The sequence below is a fragment of the Centruroides vittatus genome, unplaced genomic scaffold (assembly GCF_030686945.1).
Source record: "Centruroides vittatus isolate TY-2023 unplaced genomic scaffold, ASM3068694v2 contig_484, whole genome shotgun sequence".
NCBI lineage: Eukaryota > Metazoa > Arthropoda > Arachnida > Scorpiones > Buthidae > Centruroides > Centruroides vittatus.
In genome coordinates, this window is record NW_027122274.1 from 1,704,156 (window position 1) to 1,719,971 (window position 15,816).

Here is a 15,816-nt window from a genome sequence, read left to right on the forward strand (position 1 = left end):
CGCCTCGAATAACGAACGCTGCGAACAACGGACTTTCCGGCATAATTGGTAACTGCTCCATGGGTGCGTTCTTTAATAGCGGTCGCTCTGTGTCTCCGCTACTATGGGAGTGCGCTGCTGTTTATAGGCATTTAGGAAGGACAGTGAAAGTAAGAAAGATGGCGGCGCACGCACTATCGATAGTATCGTTAAAGTGGCTAGAAAACATAGTGTCGGAATCGAGCTTATTTTCTGTCCCTCTATTGGAGGTTGCCGCTAGAGGCGCTGCTGTCAATCGTTGTGCTACATTGGCTGTATCATCCTATGTTTATATTAGTTTTAGGTGGGATTTTTAGTAGTAAAAGAATTTAGATCGATAATAAATCATAACACAAGCAATCAATTATTATATAGTATTATTTTATTAACATTTATTCGTGAAGGAATTCGATTTTATTAATGCTAATTAAGATTATTTTTAAATCAAATAGCCTACACTGTATTGTCTATTTTTACATTACAACTGTTGAGTACTGTAGAAACAATTATTATTTAGAGCAGCTAATTTAGAGTATAAGAGTAATCTACTCTTGTTATTACCAACAAGGTTTATTCAAATTTACTAAAAAATAGAATTTATCATATTTTTAATAATAAAATGTAACTTTTATATGGCTTTGTGAACCTCTTCCACTTAGAACTTATTAGGCAAATACCATCAGCTACATAATACTGTATACCGGTCATACAGTATTATGTGACATAGTATAAAGCAATATAAAATTTCAATTAGATTCTACACAGTATATAAAATATAAATGCTGAATGTTACTTTATTGTCCCAATATAAAATTATAAAATTAAGTATGTAACGAATAAACGATTACTAGCCTACTGCCAAAAGTACAGTACCTACGTATATAAACTAAACTTTTTAATGTGCAGCTGTTTCTCGAAAATGGTACAAAATTCATGCTACTACTCATACACTGCATATTTGAAAAATCTTAAAAAATTACAGATTAATATGCATGTAGATTTCTCACGTTTTTCAAGAAAAAAAAAGGAATTAAAAATTACAGTGGAGTTAATATATATAAACTAAATATTTGGTCAGAAAGTTGGATGAAATCGTTTATTCTTAGCCTAATTCTGCAGTTGCAGTACGGTAGCTATGTGATTCGTCTGTGCTTTAGGTAGAATTTTTGCTTTCTAGTGTATTCTTTAGATGTATTCAGACCCTTTATGAGGAAATGTAATCTAGTCAGTAAGTAAACTTTTACAATATATTTAGTGACAATTTCTCTATGTTCAGTGCTGCCAACTAGAAATAAATTAAACATGAGTCACATTTTTTCTGATATATGAGTAATGATCATTTACCGCCCAATTGCTACCAGAAATATACTTATCTATGTCTCCAGGATCAAGTAGCTCATCAATTTTTTTCTGAATATTTGTTATATCAAGTTGTGGTAAGTTTGGTACAGAGAAAAGAGAACTTATATTAAAAACAAAAACCTTGATAATTCCAGCAAAAAATATTTAATAATAATAACGTTTAAAACAGTCAAACAGCCATCATCAGTTAAAACGAACTTAAACAAAAGAATGCAGAAAAAAGAACTCAAGCAATACAAATATTTAAAAATTCAAAAAAATTCCAAAGCAAAAACGCCGTCGTATATTAGAAACTAACAAACAGCGCATGCGCTAAATATCGTAGTAAGAATAAAAATAAAAATAAAATAACAAAAAATACTGCCGCAAAAATATTTCTATTACAAGAAAGAACGTTATGTATTTCGGTAAAACGACTTCCATGCCGTGGATAAACCGTCTGCGTCTCTGTGGTTAATGCAACCCGTGTTAACGTGGGCTTTGTAGATTTCAAGCTTTTCTAGATGTTTCAGCATTTGTTTGTTGGTCGTGGCCCTAATAATAGACGCTTTGTCCCAATGAACGTCGACCTCCTGATGCTTAGCGAAAGCTGCTAGCACAGTAGTATCCAAGCTCTTATTGATGGAGTATCTATGCTCCTTAAGCCTCTGCTTTAAATGTCTCATAGTTGCACCGACGTATACCAGATCTGTATTAAATCGACGATCCTTTAAAGGTATAGAATATACCCCTGTCTTAAAACTCTGGTTCTCTTTTTTCTTGTCGTTTCTCAACAGTCGATATATTGTAGGATTACGCCGATACAACAGGCTTATGTTGTTATTTCTGGCTACTTTCTTAACCATCGTGTGCAAGAAAGGAAAATAATTGAGAATCACTTTTCTCCCTTGATTCATAGGAGGAAGCTGCCGATTCCGATGAATTTTCAAATATGCAGCGTTCCATGCATGGATCAAGCGTGCTTACACGCATTGCACCAGTGTTATTGACACCTATAAGGAACTAAGTTACATTCGTGCTACAGCATTACAACATGGGTATCGGAGTAAGGAGATTGATGGACTTATCGACAGGTTTCAGAGGACTAAAAATCGGCAGCTTCCTCCTATGAATCAAGGGAGAAAAGTGATTCTCAATTATTTTCCTTTCTTGCACACGATGGTTAAGAAAGTAGCCAGAAATAACAACATAAGCCTGTTGTATCGGCGTAATCCTACAATATATCGACTGTTGAGAAACGACAAGAAAAAAGAGAACCAGAGTTTTAAGACAGGGGTATATTCTATACCTTTAAAGGATCGTCGATTTAATACAGATCTGGTATACGTCGGTGCAACTATGAGACATTTAAAGCAGAGGCTTAAGGAGCATAGATACTCCATCAATAAGAGCTTGGATACTACTGTGCTAGCAGCTTTCGCTAAGCATCAGGAGGTCGACGTTCATTGGGACAAAGCGTCTATTATTAGGGCCACGACCAACAAACAAATGCTGAAACATCTAGAAAAGCTTGAAATCTACAAAGCCCACGTTAACACGGGTTGCATTAACCACAGAGACGCAGACGGTTTATCCACGGCATGGAAGTCGTTTTACCGAAATACATAACGTTCTTTCTTGTAATAGAAATATTTTTGCGGCAGTATTTTTTGTTATTTTATTTTTATTTTTATTCTTACTACGATATTTAGCGCATGCGCTGTTTGTTAGTTTCTAATATACGACGGCGTTTTTGCTTTGGAATTTTTTTGAATTTTTAAATATTTGTATTGCTTGAGTTCTTTTTTCTGCATTCTTTTGTTTAAGTTCGTTTTAACTGATGATGGCTGTTTAAAACAGTCGAAAACGTTATTATTATTAAATATTTTTTGCTGGAATTATCAAGGTTTTTTGTTTTTAATAGTTATTTTCCAGTAGCTATATTTGTTTATTGAACTTATATTAATGTATTACACTTTACGTGATGTTTAATATTGTCGGAAACCTTACCATAATTTGTATTCTTTGACCGCACTGAAGAGGGGTTGGGAGATAAGCCAACCCAAAATGCATTTAATTAAATAAACCGTAAATTTCCTAATCATTGCTGTATGATCGTCTACCAGAATCATTTTTTGGATTACAAGGACCGTACACACAATGATCAGAATTGATATATTTTCTTGCACATTACCTGTTTTATGTGACCTAGCCAAATTATAGAAGCTCAGGCAATTAATAACTGTGAAAAACTGACCTGCATTAGGGTGGTCATTGCGACCTGCATACTGCCGGACAATACCGAAGAAATTATTTTTTTCCTGGCTTAATTAATTAATTAAACGAAACGTTAGGATGTAGCTATGTTTGAACTGTTGATTTAAGTATTGGAGTAACGAAAGAGTACTGTTAATGCTCACTCTGAGCTCTAGTTGGGCTTTTGCTTAAAAATCCTTTACCATCACTGCTACCAGCATATTTCTCCCATTCATCTATATAATTTAAAAATGTCACCAAGAAATTAACGTTTAACATTGATTAACACCGACTAACATTTCCTTATTCCACCGACTAACATTTATTTACTTTACAAACAGAAATTTAATCGCTTTCAATGTTGTTGTATGAAAGGATATTATGTAGCATAGCAAAAAGTAGCACTATGATTGACATCAGCGCCACCTTTTCTATGACGTCACTAACCTCAGTGTGTGGACCCAACGGTTAAACTGGAGGGATATAAGTGCTTTCGACACTATTTTTTCTAGCCACTTTAGTATCGTGATGGAGGAATCTATAGTTCTAAACTATGAGCTTTAAAAGGCAAAAGAGGGGTCCCAATTTAACCATAAAATGGATTATTTGTTGAAAGAGCATTCAAAATAGCCTCAAAAAAAAAAAAATTTTGTAAAGACACTTACATCACTGCGTGCGCTAACTCACACTTTCACAATTTCTAAATTCTCATTCATAAAACCACATAATGGACCTGGAAACGAAACTATCTTAGCCATGGAGGATGCCATGTTGCTTTCCACCATAAACTACTGCTACAAGCGGCCGTTTTTGCCGTTTGATGGCATGCCCCCCACCGGAATTTAGGAGCGCGTTCCACAGGAATTTTGTAACGGATGTCGCTCACGCAGAGTTACGCGGAGTAATAAAATAACGCACCAATGTTCATTTTTTTACGATACAGTATGGTTATTTTATGCTGCGGAACAAATTAATGTTTTAACATGTATTTCTATGGGAAAATGCGTTTCGTATAACGGACATTTCACTTAACAGACGTGCACCTGGAACGGATTAAGTACATTATACGAGGTACCACTGTAATTATATAGTAAATATTATTCAATTACTCAATACATTTTGAAGAGTAATTATAAGAGTAAAAATAATATATAAATATTATTTAATTATGCTTTAAAACTAGCATCTTAGTATTCATTCCATTTTTATGTTTCTAAAAAAAGGTTTTAATAGAAACATAAATGAAGTGAATACTAAGTTCATTAGTTCTGATAAACAAGTATGTACTGTACAGTACATAATAAAATAATTTAAATTCAGATCTTTTAGAAACTTATTGCGTATTTATAATAAAATCCTTAGAACATACAAGATGATTGAAAAATGTTTACCTTAATTTGTATGTACACAATACGCATTTTTTTATTTATTTGAAATTAAAAATTATATACTCAGATATGACAGAAAATTTATCAATTAATTAAAAATAGCTGTAATATGTAGAATCAAAATAATCTAGCATTTAAGTTTATGTTGAGATATTTTTGCTTTCTAAATAATATTTCAGAAAACATGTTTTGCAAAATGGAATTTATACAAATTTCAACTGTAATTTAATAATAATATAATGCTCAATTTTTTCTATGCATTATGTTATTACAAAACTTTTGAGAATATTTTATTATTGGCAACTATTAAGTATGTAACAATTTAGAAAATTATAATTTTGGGAAGTAGCTATTAATTACAGTTCCAATAAGGTGTTAATTGAAAAATTTATTTATTTTATCAAAATAAAATATTTTCAAGGATCATCAAATCTGGGACAAATTTTCAAAAGAAAATAATTTAGGAGTAAAGATAATCAGGATAAATTTAGGAAATTATTTAACATATCTAGGACAATTTCATTATTTATATATATATTATTTTCCTTGTCTTTTCTGTTTTAAGTATTTTTAAACAAGAAAAACAGGAAATTTTGAGGAGTGAGATTAAGAAAGAAAGTTATCTAAAATAAAAATATGTTGCTCTATTTAAAGAAAAATTAAAAAATTTGACAATATAATGTTGATAAAGTATATTTTAAATTTATTTTTTATGTCAGTTATTTACCTCAAATTCATACTTTAAATGATTTTTATTGTCCACTAAATAAGCAAATATGATTTGAAATTGGACATCAAACTGTCATATCCTTTATAACAGTATTTAGGACAATATTATAGTATATAATAATCATCTTCATCTTCAACAGTTATTTTCACAGGTGAAAATAAAGATATTTTGTTTTACCTTTTAACTAAGACTTCCTCTCTTTGCTAATCAGAAACTATACAAGTATAATGAGTCCTATTTATAAACAAGGTCCAAGTTTCTATTCCTAGATAATATTAAGTGAAAACTCTGTGGTAACAATTATTAAAAATAAAAAATACTTCCAAAACTGTAAATGTTTTTTTAAATTAGTGAGTTTTTAGATATTTTGTGGAATATAGTGCAATTTTATCTCATTTATTAGAGCAAGATGTTAAAACCTGTATACAAGAGCATGCTTGTGTTTAAATGTGTGCTCTTATATATACAAAAATACAATATAAATCTGCATTTAAAAATTTCCTAACTATGTGATGTATTTGTACAGCTGCTTTTTGTAATGTGATGTAAGCTTATATGTGTTAAGGCCTACTGTTTCAGACTTTTGTATATAGTGTATATGTCTGTGCAAGAAAGAATTACAAACCTGTTATTTCATAAGCAAGTTTTGAGTAATTTATAGTTAGTAAAATTAGTAAAGCACTTGTCAAAATTATCACCTTTATAATATTTTTGAACTAATCTGAAGGTTGAAAATGTTAGAAAGGTTCTGAGTATTTGCTAATTTTTTCAATACACGTGTTTTATATTTTGAAGAAACAGGTAGCGATGAATCACTTGTCACTAATAATGGAAGATGTTTTTAGATTTAAGGTTGTTCAAAACTTCATAATGTTAAAGTAGCTAGGGAAGATACAAATGCCAATGTTATAGCAGCTAACAAATCTGGCAAATTCCAAAAAATTATAAATGAAGGTGAATATCTTATGATTTGGTCTTTAATGTAGATGAAACAGAATTGTACTGGAAAAAGATGTTTTTCTTCAGAGTGGATGGACCTGGATGACATCTCCCGATTTTAAGAACTCTGAAGATCATTTAATGTTGCTTCTAGAAATAATGCATGAAGGCTTTTGAAAATAAAGCCATTATTGATGTGCCATTTGGAGACAGCAAAAACAATGAAAGGATGTGAAAGTATTTCTTCCAATTTATTTTATGCTACAATAAAAAGGCATGGGTTTCACAAAGTATTTTTTATTGAATGGCACACCCAATTCTTTTTGACTAGATGTTTTCAAGTTTCATGAAATTACCATAACAACTTAGCTAAGAAAGTTTTATTGTTCATGGATAAAGTGCTCAGCCACCTACCTAATCTTCACAATTATCCCTAATAACAATTTGGACATCAAGGTTATTTATTTACTGCCAAACATAACATCAATTCTTCAACCAATGGAACAAGGTATAATCACAAAGTTCAAGGCATACTATCTGTGGATAACCTTTCAAATTACAATAGAAGAAAATGATACAGCAATGACCATGAAGGAGTACTGGAAATCCAATCACATTTTGAAGGTCATCATCATGTTTTCCTAGAAAAAAAGTGAGTCAATCCTATAAAATGGTATTTGGAAAAAATTGTGACCAGATGCTGTTTTGGACTGTGCTAGCACAGAACCAGTGAAGAAACTTTAAACAGAGCACATGATCTTGGTTTTCAAAACACTGACACTCAAGATATCAAGTTACTTGACAGTCATGATGCACCATTTTCAAAAGACGTTACAGAACTGGCTTTACAGCTAGAACAGGTGCTAGAAGTAGTATAATAATTAGAAATGAAACAATCCTCTACAGAGTTTCTGCAAGACAATCTTGCCAAAATATGTAAAGCTTTAGCTAACTTCTGTGCCAATAATCCTGATTGGGAGTGCAGCTCCACAATCTTCAGAAAAATTAATACCTTCTCCAGCTCTGCCACAACATATTGCAGGAAGAATGTAAAACTCAGATGCAGCAGTTAACATTTACATAGTTCCTTAAAACATGCAGAGTCATAATCAACTAAGCTTGTAGTGTCATCAGACTTTGGTAATCCCAAAGACTAAATGTAAAATTTTCTAGTAATGACTAATTATATGCTTGTAAAGAATGTTAATTTACTTTGTGACAATAAATATTCCTAAGTTTCATACATATTTAAGTAGAAAAGTAATTGAATTTGTATGTTTATAAATTTTTTGGTCTTTGACTATACCTCATTACCATAAATTATAATTTTACCTCAAAATAAACTGTTTTGATTTATGACCTCTTCTCATGGAACCTAACCCTGGTGTAAATTGAGGGCTACCTGTATGCAGAGAAATATGGTATTATGTTGTACAATCATCAACATGGCCCAGAAATAATAGCATAGAAGAATGTAAGATCTGTTTTATTGTAAATGTCAGTTTTTTTGTTGATAATGGTAGCAGACTGGAAGACCTCATACATAAAGCTTGATATTACCACTGCAATCTTTCAACAATATTAATTCTGATTCAGGTTTTATTTAACTCAAAAAACTGTTTTTTTTTGTGTGTTAAATAAACAACATTTAAAAAAAAATTTTGGTATTAAACCTATTGCTGGAAATTAAAAAGTTATGTTTCCTTATCTAAAAAATTTATAATTAAAACTTTTAAACAAATTGTTCATTTAACGAAAAAAGACTTCTTTTTTGAGCTAAAAATTTCTTATGTCTATCCTAGCTTTTATTTAGTTTTTTTAGTCAGATTTAGTTTGATCTCTTTTAAACAAAATGTTCTCTCTCAGAACAAGCTCACTAAACTTAGTGAGCTTGTTTTTTTTAGTCAGATTTTGTTTAATCAAAAAAATCAAACTGGCAAATATCAGAAGTCACTTCCTGTTTTGTGAAAATTTCTATAGATTTTTCCTATAGATTTCTATAGATAATTTCTATTTCTATAATCTTAGATAACTAAATTATGTACTAAATAAATTACTAAATTATTAACTATAAAATTTTCATTCAGTTCTGAACTAACATAAAATTTTCCTAACTGAAAATATTATTAAAGTTACTTTATTTCTTAATAAAAGAAACTTTTAATTTTTTGAATAAAAATATTTTCAAAAAGATGTTGTAGATTAATTAATACAAAAGTTGAAAGTAACATTAGATACAGTGGTGTACTGTCCACGGAAGCTGTGGAAGTGCTGCTTTCCTTGTATTTTCTAAAATATAAGTACATATTGTGCAATTATTTTCATATTTTAACGTACTTTGAATTACTGAAAATTAATATTTTATTATCAGTAATACAAATAAACCTTTCACACTTTGTTTCTAGCTTATGTGCTACACTTCCTTTTTCACCTTCAACCAGCAAATCTATCTTCAAAGAAGAGGGGTTCCATTGGGTAGCCCCTATCTGGAGACCTCTGTGAATTAGTTGTTAGAAAATTAGATAGCCAAGTCCTAGAATCCTTCAACACAGAAATCATACTTTACATGTGTTATGTCGATGATATTCTTATTTTTTGGAGAACCAAGCCAGATATTGATAGCGTACTGCAGACTGTCAATAACAATCCGTTTGGGCTTAAGTTAAAGTTAGACCAACAGGATGATAAGATGGCCCATTTCCTTGACCCCAATATTTACCTGAATCACAGTTGTATAACCACTAAGGTATACCATAAGCCTAATCTACAATCTTTCTTCATCCCCTCAATCTCAAAACGACCCATTTACTTATAAAATATCCACTTACAGAGCTTTAATCCGTAGAGCCTTTACCCATTGCTCTAGCAATGGTTAATGATGTGCTTTATGAAATCCAACACATCAAACGCATCGCCATAGATCACAGTTACAACGGTAAATTTATAGATAGGCTAGCTCATAAAAATACATAGTTTCTTAAAAAATGAAGTGATTAATTCCAGACCTCTTAAACACAATGTAAACGAATTGTAGTTGATTTTGACCCTAGAATGAGCTAAGCATTTAAAATGATAACCAAAAAGGTCAAAACTGGTCTCACATACAAATGCAACCCTACAATCTATAAACTTCTGGCTAATACCAAGGATAAATGCAGTGAAGCCAGAAAACCGGAGATTTACTCAGTTCCGCTTCAGGACAATAGATTTAAGCCGAACAAAAAATTAACATGCATAGGCTCAACCAACAGATCACTTAAAAAAAGGATAGCTGAGCATAAATATGACACATACAACAAAAAGTTTAATTCCACCCTAGCCCAGTTTGCAAGTGAACCGAATATAACAGCCAAATGGGAAAAGGCTAAGATTATTATACCTATGCTTGATTATAACAAGCTTAGAACAATTGAAACCTTTTCGAAATCCCTCAAAGAAAACTGTATTAACAGCAGAGACGCAGACTTGCTCTCCACATGATCCTCTCCTCGATAACCCCTAAATTAAATAGGTCAATCCACCCTCATTGAGCCTGCTGCAATCTTTTGTGCAGTTTCTAAATTTATCTCATCTCTTATTTTCACTTTTAACAATTATGATATCATCAATAGTCATTCACACATCTTGGTTAAACTCAAAAGATAATTTACAGTGTCAATATCGTTTAAACTTTCTTAGAAATGTTGTCACTAGTAAGAAAAAACCTTCATAAGCACTGACGTCACGTAAATATCTGCTAACAGACGTTCCAACCGGCCTTATTGTACTGTACCTGACAAAGGCCATTCAAAACGGCCGAAAACGTTTGTACTTTGTTTCTAGCAATTTAATCACTAAGTGTGAAAGGTTTTTTTGTGTTACTGATTTTAAGTAGTTCTAGCTTTGAGTGCAGAGAATATTTTATTACAATCGCATTATTTATTTTGTTAAAAATTTCTATATATGTGAAAAACAATGATCAGATTACTATCGTATATTCGAATATAAATTCATATATGCATATTCCCAATGGAAGCATTGTATTGTTGAATACAGGATAGCTTCCATGGCAAAAATATTTGAATCACGTAAAGTAGCCAGATTACAGACATTTGTGCATGAACTTTACAGAGCATCAACCTCTGGCATCCCAGTTTAGTTGGTGGAAGCTATATACCAAAATATCGTATAATGCTTCCAATGATTCCATCTATTAGCCACTTGTAGGGCACTATTTGACTAAGTGCATTGTCTTAAGATTTAAAAAGTAAAGAATATTTTATGTTATTTTTATTTCTTTACAAAGCTATATTTAATTATAATTATATTGACAGATTTTCAGAAATTAAATCTTTAGAATTTTTTATCACTTTTAGAGGTTAATAATTTTAAATACAGTCAAACCTGTTTTTATGCGGGGGATAGGGACCGCATTAAAAAAAACGCATAAAAAAAATCTCACGAAACTTCACGAATGGCTGTAAATAATAGTTTTCGCAACACAATTAAAAAATATTTTTTTTTTATGCGGTCAACAGGGACCGCATAAAAGAAGTCTCACATAGAAAATAACTCAAAATCGTACGAAATAGAATTTATTGACAACAGATGTCAGCACTTGACTGCATCGTCTGGTCTATCGTCTGTTTTACATATTTTTGTCCAGTTGGTGTTTTGTTGACTTAAAAAGTAAATTATTTCATTTTTCGCATATTCATGCAATAATATTACTATAATAAGTGCATTTATGCTATAATAAGTTTATTTAGCTATAATAAGTCAACGTAAGACATGACGAATCGCACGAGACTAGTCGCCAACTATACCGCACAAATTAAAAATTCGCATTAAAAAAATCGCACAAATAAAAATCGCACATAAAAAGAGCGCATAAAAACAGGTTTGACTGTATTATGAAAAAGAATTTTCTGAAGCAAGTTTTAATTCTTTAAATAAAGTAAATTTAATGGATAATTTTTTGATTTATCTAAATTACATAGTGAATTGCAATATTTATATTCATGTCCAGACTATATTGGACAGTCACTCTTAAGTCATAAAAAATATTATAATTAATGATGATCTGAACAAAGATGTACTAAAAGAATTATATGATTTAATATCATTAATTTTTACGGTACCATCTACAAGTGCGTCTGTTGAGTGCAGTTTTTCAACCATGAAGCGAACTCATACATTTGCAAAGAACTCTCAGTCAGAGGAAAGATTGCTGTCACTAGCATTGCTTTCAATAGAAAAAGAGCTTTTAAATACTTTGACAAGTCATTTTTATGATAAAGTAATTAACAACTTTGTGGAAAAAAAAATTGCCAAATATAGTTAGTTTAAAAAAATAATAAAAATAAAAGTTCTTATATCTTTGTTTTGTGCCAATTAACAATTTTAGAATTAAAATAAGTTTTTATTTTTGTCATTTCTAGTATTTGTTTAAAATTTTTATGGAAACATAGTTTCACTAATATCAAATGTCACCACACACTATTAAATAGATCAATACTTAAATTTAAAATTTTTAAAATATTACCTATAATCTAAAAATGTAATATTTTACTTCTAACTAATTAAGAATATTTAAATAAAATATTTTATAATTATGATCTGTACACAATCACAAATGTATATTTAACTTAACTAATAAAATTCAATCTATTTATAACTTTTAAAATTTTAATATAAATATAAAAATAATTAAGAGAATTCAAGAAACTCAAACTAAAAATTATCAGGAATGCAATGAATACAAAGCCTTCAAATACTGATTAGCTAGACCAAATCCAGTTTAACAAACTAGACATTCCTAATTCTTTAAATTAAATTATACAAAATACTTCCCAAAAAAACATTAAACATTAAAAATGAATAACTACTAAAGAGGAATTCACTGTGCAATAATAAAATATAGATAAATTTCCAGACTAGTAATGCAAAATCAGTTCCTATTAAGCAAATAAAACAATAAAGTAAAACAACAAACAAGCAGTTATGAACATTTATTGTGAATGATTTTTGTTTTTCAGTAATTAATGTTCAAACTGCTCTCTCTCATTAGCTGTGTGTACCAGTACATTTCTATATTCTTATCCAATGTAAATTCTGCAAGAATGTTGTTCTTATTGCATATAAGATTTTTGTTATATTTCACCTAGTAAAATTTTTTTTTAAGTATTTCCTATGAGCAGTATTTATCTCAAGTACTTGTTCTATATTTTTATTTGTTAAATCTTGTCCTGACAAATGCCTCTTGATTAATTCTTTAATACCAAATAATCTGCCAGACTGTATCAAGCAATATTTAATAATTAGAGTTGTGAATTTGAGTCTCATTCTAGGCTAATTCTTTTCTTTCAGAACTTTCTAAATTAAAATATTAATTTATTATGAAATGGTGACTTAATCACCTACCTCTAGACAAAATTACTGAATATCTAATTATTAAATGCAGCCATAAAAACCTGACACAATCCAGCAGATCATTTAATATTAATCAAGAATCAGGTTATTTGATGTTTATATTTGATTAATCTTTCACATAGATGTTAATATAATAACTGTAAATAAGATAATATTCTTAAACATACTGTACATCATTTATAGTGTTTAAAAACTATAAACAATTTACAGTATTATAAAAAGTCTAAATACTTGTAATTTTACATACACAAATTATTCAAAATATGTTTATTATTATACCATATTTTATTCTCTGTAATATTAACTGTTATATACAAGTCACACAAAGAAATTGATGTGTTATAGTCAAAAGCTCTGGAAGTCATGAGAGCAAATCTGGATGGGTTGAAAAACCCATGGAATATTTTAGAGATATTCCATCCCAGATATGTTGGACTCTGTCTATCATCATCTGGCATGAGAAACTCCATTGTGGGCCTAGTCAAACCCAAGATGAGATTGATTAAAAAATTCCTCTTAGCACCCACAGGACAGAAAGAATAAAAACAAAGTGCTTATGACTAGAACAATTATGATAATTTTTCAATAAGAAAAATTAACTGGCTTCAGTGTTAAAAATGACTTAAAAGACACTTTTTATTTTACTCAAGGGTTTATTTGCAAGCACTTTTGATAATTAACATAAGAGTTGGCTGGCAAAGCCATCTTCTGTCAATAACTCTCCAATATTAGGATAGAATAAACATACACAACATACCAATCAATACCAGTATACTTGAAATTAAGAAACATTTACTAATGTTTTTATCCATTTATAACAGACATCTTCAGGCATATAATGCAAAACAAAATAGCTACATTAAAATCTTTTTAATGTAGCTATTTTGTAGTCTGTTATAAACAGATGAAAACATTAGTAAATGTTTCTTAATTTCAAGTGTGCTGGTATGATAATTAACATATCATCATCTTCAAGAGAACAGAACAAAAATAGAATAAGAATTCAAATTTAAACATGATATGATAAAATTATAGCCTTACTCACTCTTTCCAGCCTTATACTAACACTTTTGACTTTCTTGAGAAGTTTTCATCAGGTCTTTCAAATAATGCTGCAAATTCAAATAGTCAAAGGAATTCTAGTTCTGGAATGCTTCATAAGAATTCTTTTTACATGGAATGTCATTTGAAGAAGCAGATGTCCAATAAGATATCATAATAGAAGTATGTTTAAATACATACAAATTTAAACACAGTAGACTATTGTGTTTAAATTTTAATTCTTATTCTATTTCCAGAAGATGATGATGTGTTAATTAATTATCAACAGTGCATGCAAATAAATTCTCGTGTAGTCATAAATTCTTCTAAGTCATCTTTAACACTGAAGACAGTTTATTTTACTTATTGAGTATATCTTAATGTGAGTCTGCCTTATTCTTAATGATGATTTTAGTATGAGATTCAGAATAGTTTATTTTTTTCAATTTAATGTAAACTTGTATAATTATGGTTAGATTTTTAAAGAATGTATCAATTGTAAGACAAAGTTATTTTGTATTCATTTAAGACAGTTTAATTTTACACAATGTAATGAGTTTATTTACTTTTTTTAAGGCAGAAATTCATAGCAGATGATACTTTTCAGTAACTATATTTGCAAATCATGGAAGAATAAAAGACAAGAATATGTTGTTTTATTAAGTTTTAGATTATAAATATTAGAAACAATAGAATTTATCTACATTATACAAAACGCTAGCTATTTAATTGCATTTGACTATTTTAATTAACCTAAATAAAGAAACAAGGTCAAGATCAATTTTCATGTCCAAATTTAAACTTATGTAATTCTAGAACTCATTATATTGGAAAAGCTTTTGAATAAGTATGTGAAAAGCTTGGTAACGTAACAACACTTACTTGAGACGATTTCTTTCGTCTCTGCTCATTGCCATGAGCAGATGGGCGAAGAAGACTAGCGAGAGTGTAGTTATCACCACATTCCTGGTGAGCAAAGACATCATTTGCGATGAAAATCAACTAATTAAATGCTTGAAAAATTTGTACTTGACACGTCGACGCCTTAACATCCTGGAAAATCCCCTCTTTCCTTCATGTCCGTCTCATAACAAAACAGACATTTCCACACATACACAGGCTCCCTACTAATTGTACAATACACTATCACGAGGTGGCGCTTCTTCGTACAACTTTTCTTGCTCTTTTAATAATTTTGAAATTACATATTACATTTAGTCATTGAAAATATTTAAACATCCTTGAATTTATTCTCTTAAATGCTACGTAATAAAAAATTTGTTTACTTTTTATTAATATATCTCTTGCTTATTCTGTAATATAATAAATTATTTTATACAGGAACTCAATTAATTCTAATATGTAAATACGAGCGGCCGGATGGCTGAGCGGTCAAGGTTCGCAGCCTGCCGCCTTGGGGGACCCGGGATCGAATCCAGACGGGTCGAAAAATCCTCAGGAATTTTTCGGGGGGTGGTGCATCCGGATACGTCGGTTCCCGTCCCTCACCACCCGGCCGCCCCATTGTGGGCCTGGCCGAACCCATAATGGGCTTGCTATAAGAGGCCCTCTTAGTGCCCACTGGGCGGGAGTTACAAAAAAAAAAAAAAAAAAAAAAAAAAAAATATGTAAATACTGTACTTCAGATAATTCTGTATTAGTGTTAAATAAATTCTTTACTTTTCTAGTAAT

At 30.4% G+C, this 15,816-nt stretch overlaps 1 protein-coding gene across 1 annotated transcript in view; it reads right to left on the reverse strand.

Moving 5' to 3' along the window:
* Nucleotides 1-15,298, reverse strand: part of Edem2 (ER degradation enhancer, mannosidase alpha-like 2) — a 69,931-nt gene extending 54,633 nt beyond the window's left edge. Inside the window, exon 1 of the mRNA XM_067273639.1 lies at nucleotides 15,007-15,298. Within this exon, the coding sequence (XP_067129740.1) occupies nucleotides 15,007-15,110 (104 nt within the window). The 5' untranslated portion in view covers nucleotides 15,111-15,298. The remainder of the gene's footprint in view (nucleotides 1-15,006) is intronic.
* Nucleotides 15,299-15,816: the final 518 nt, after the last annotated feature.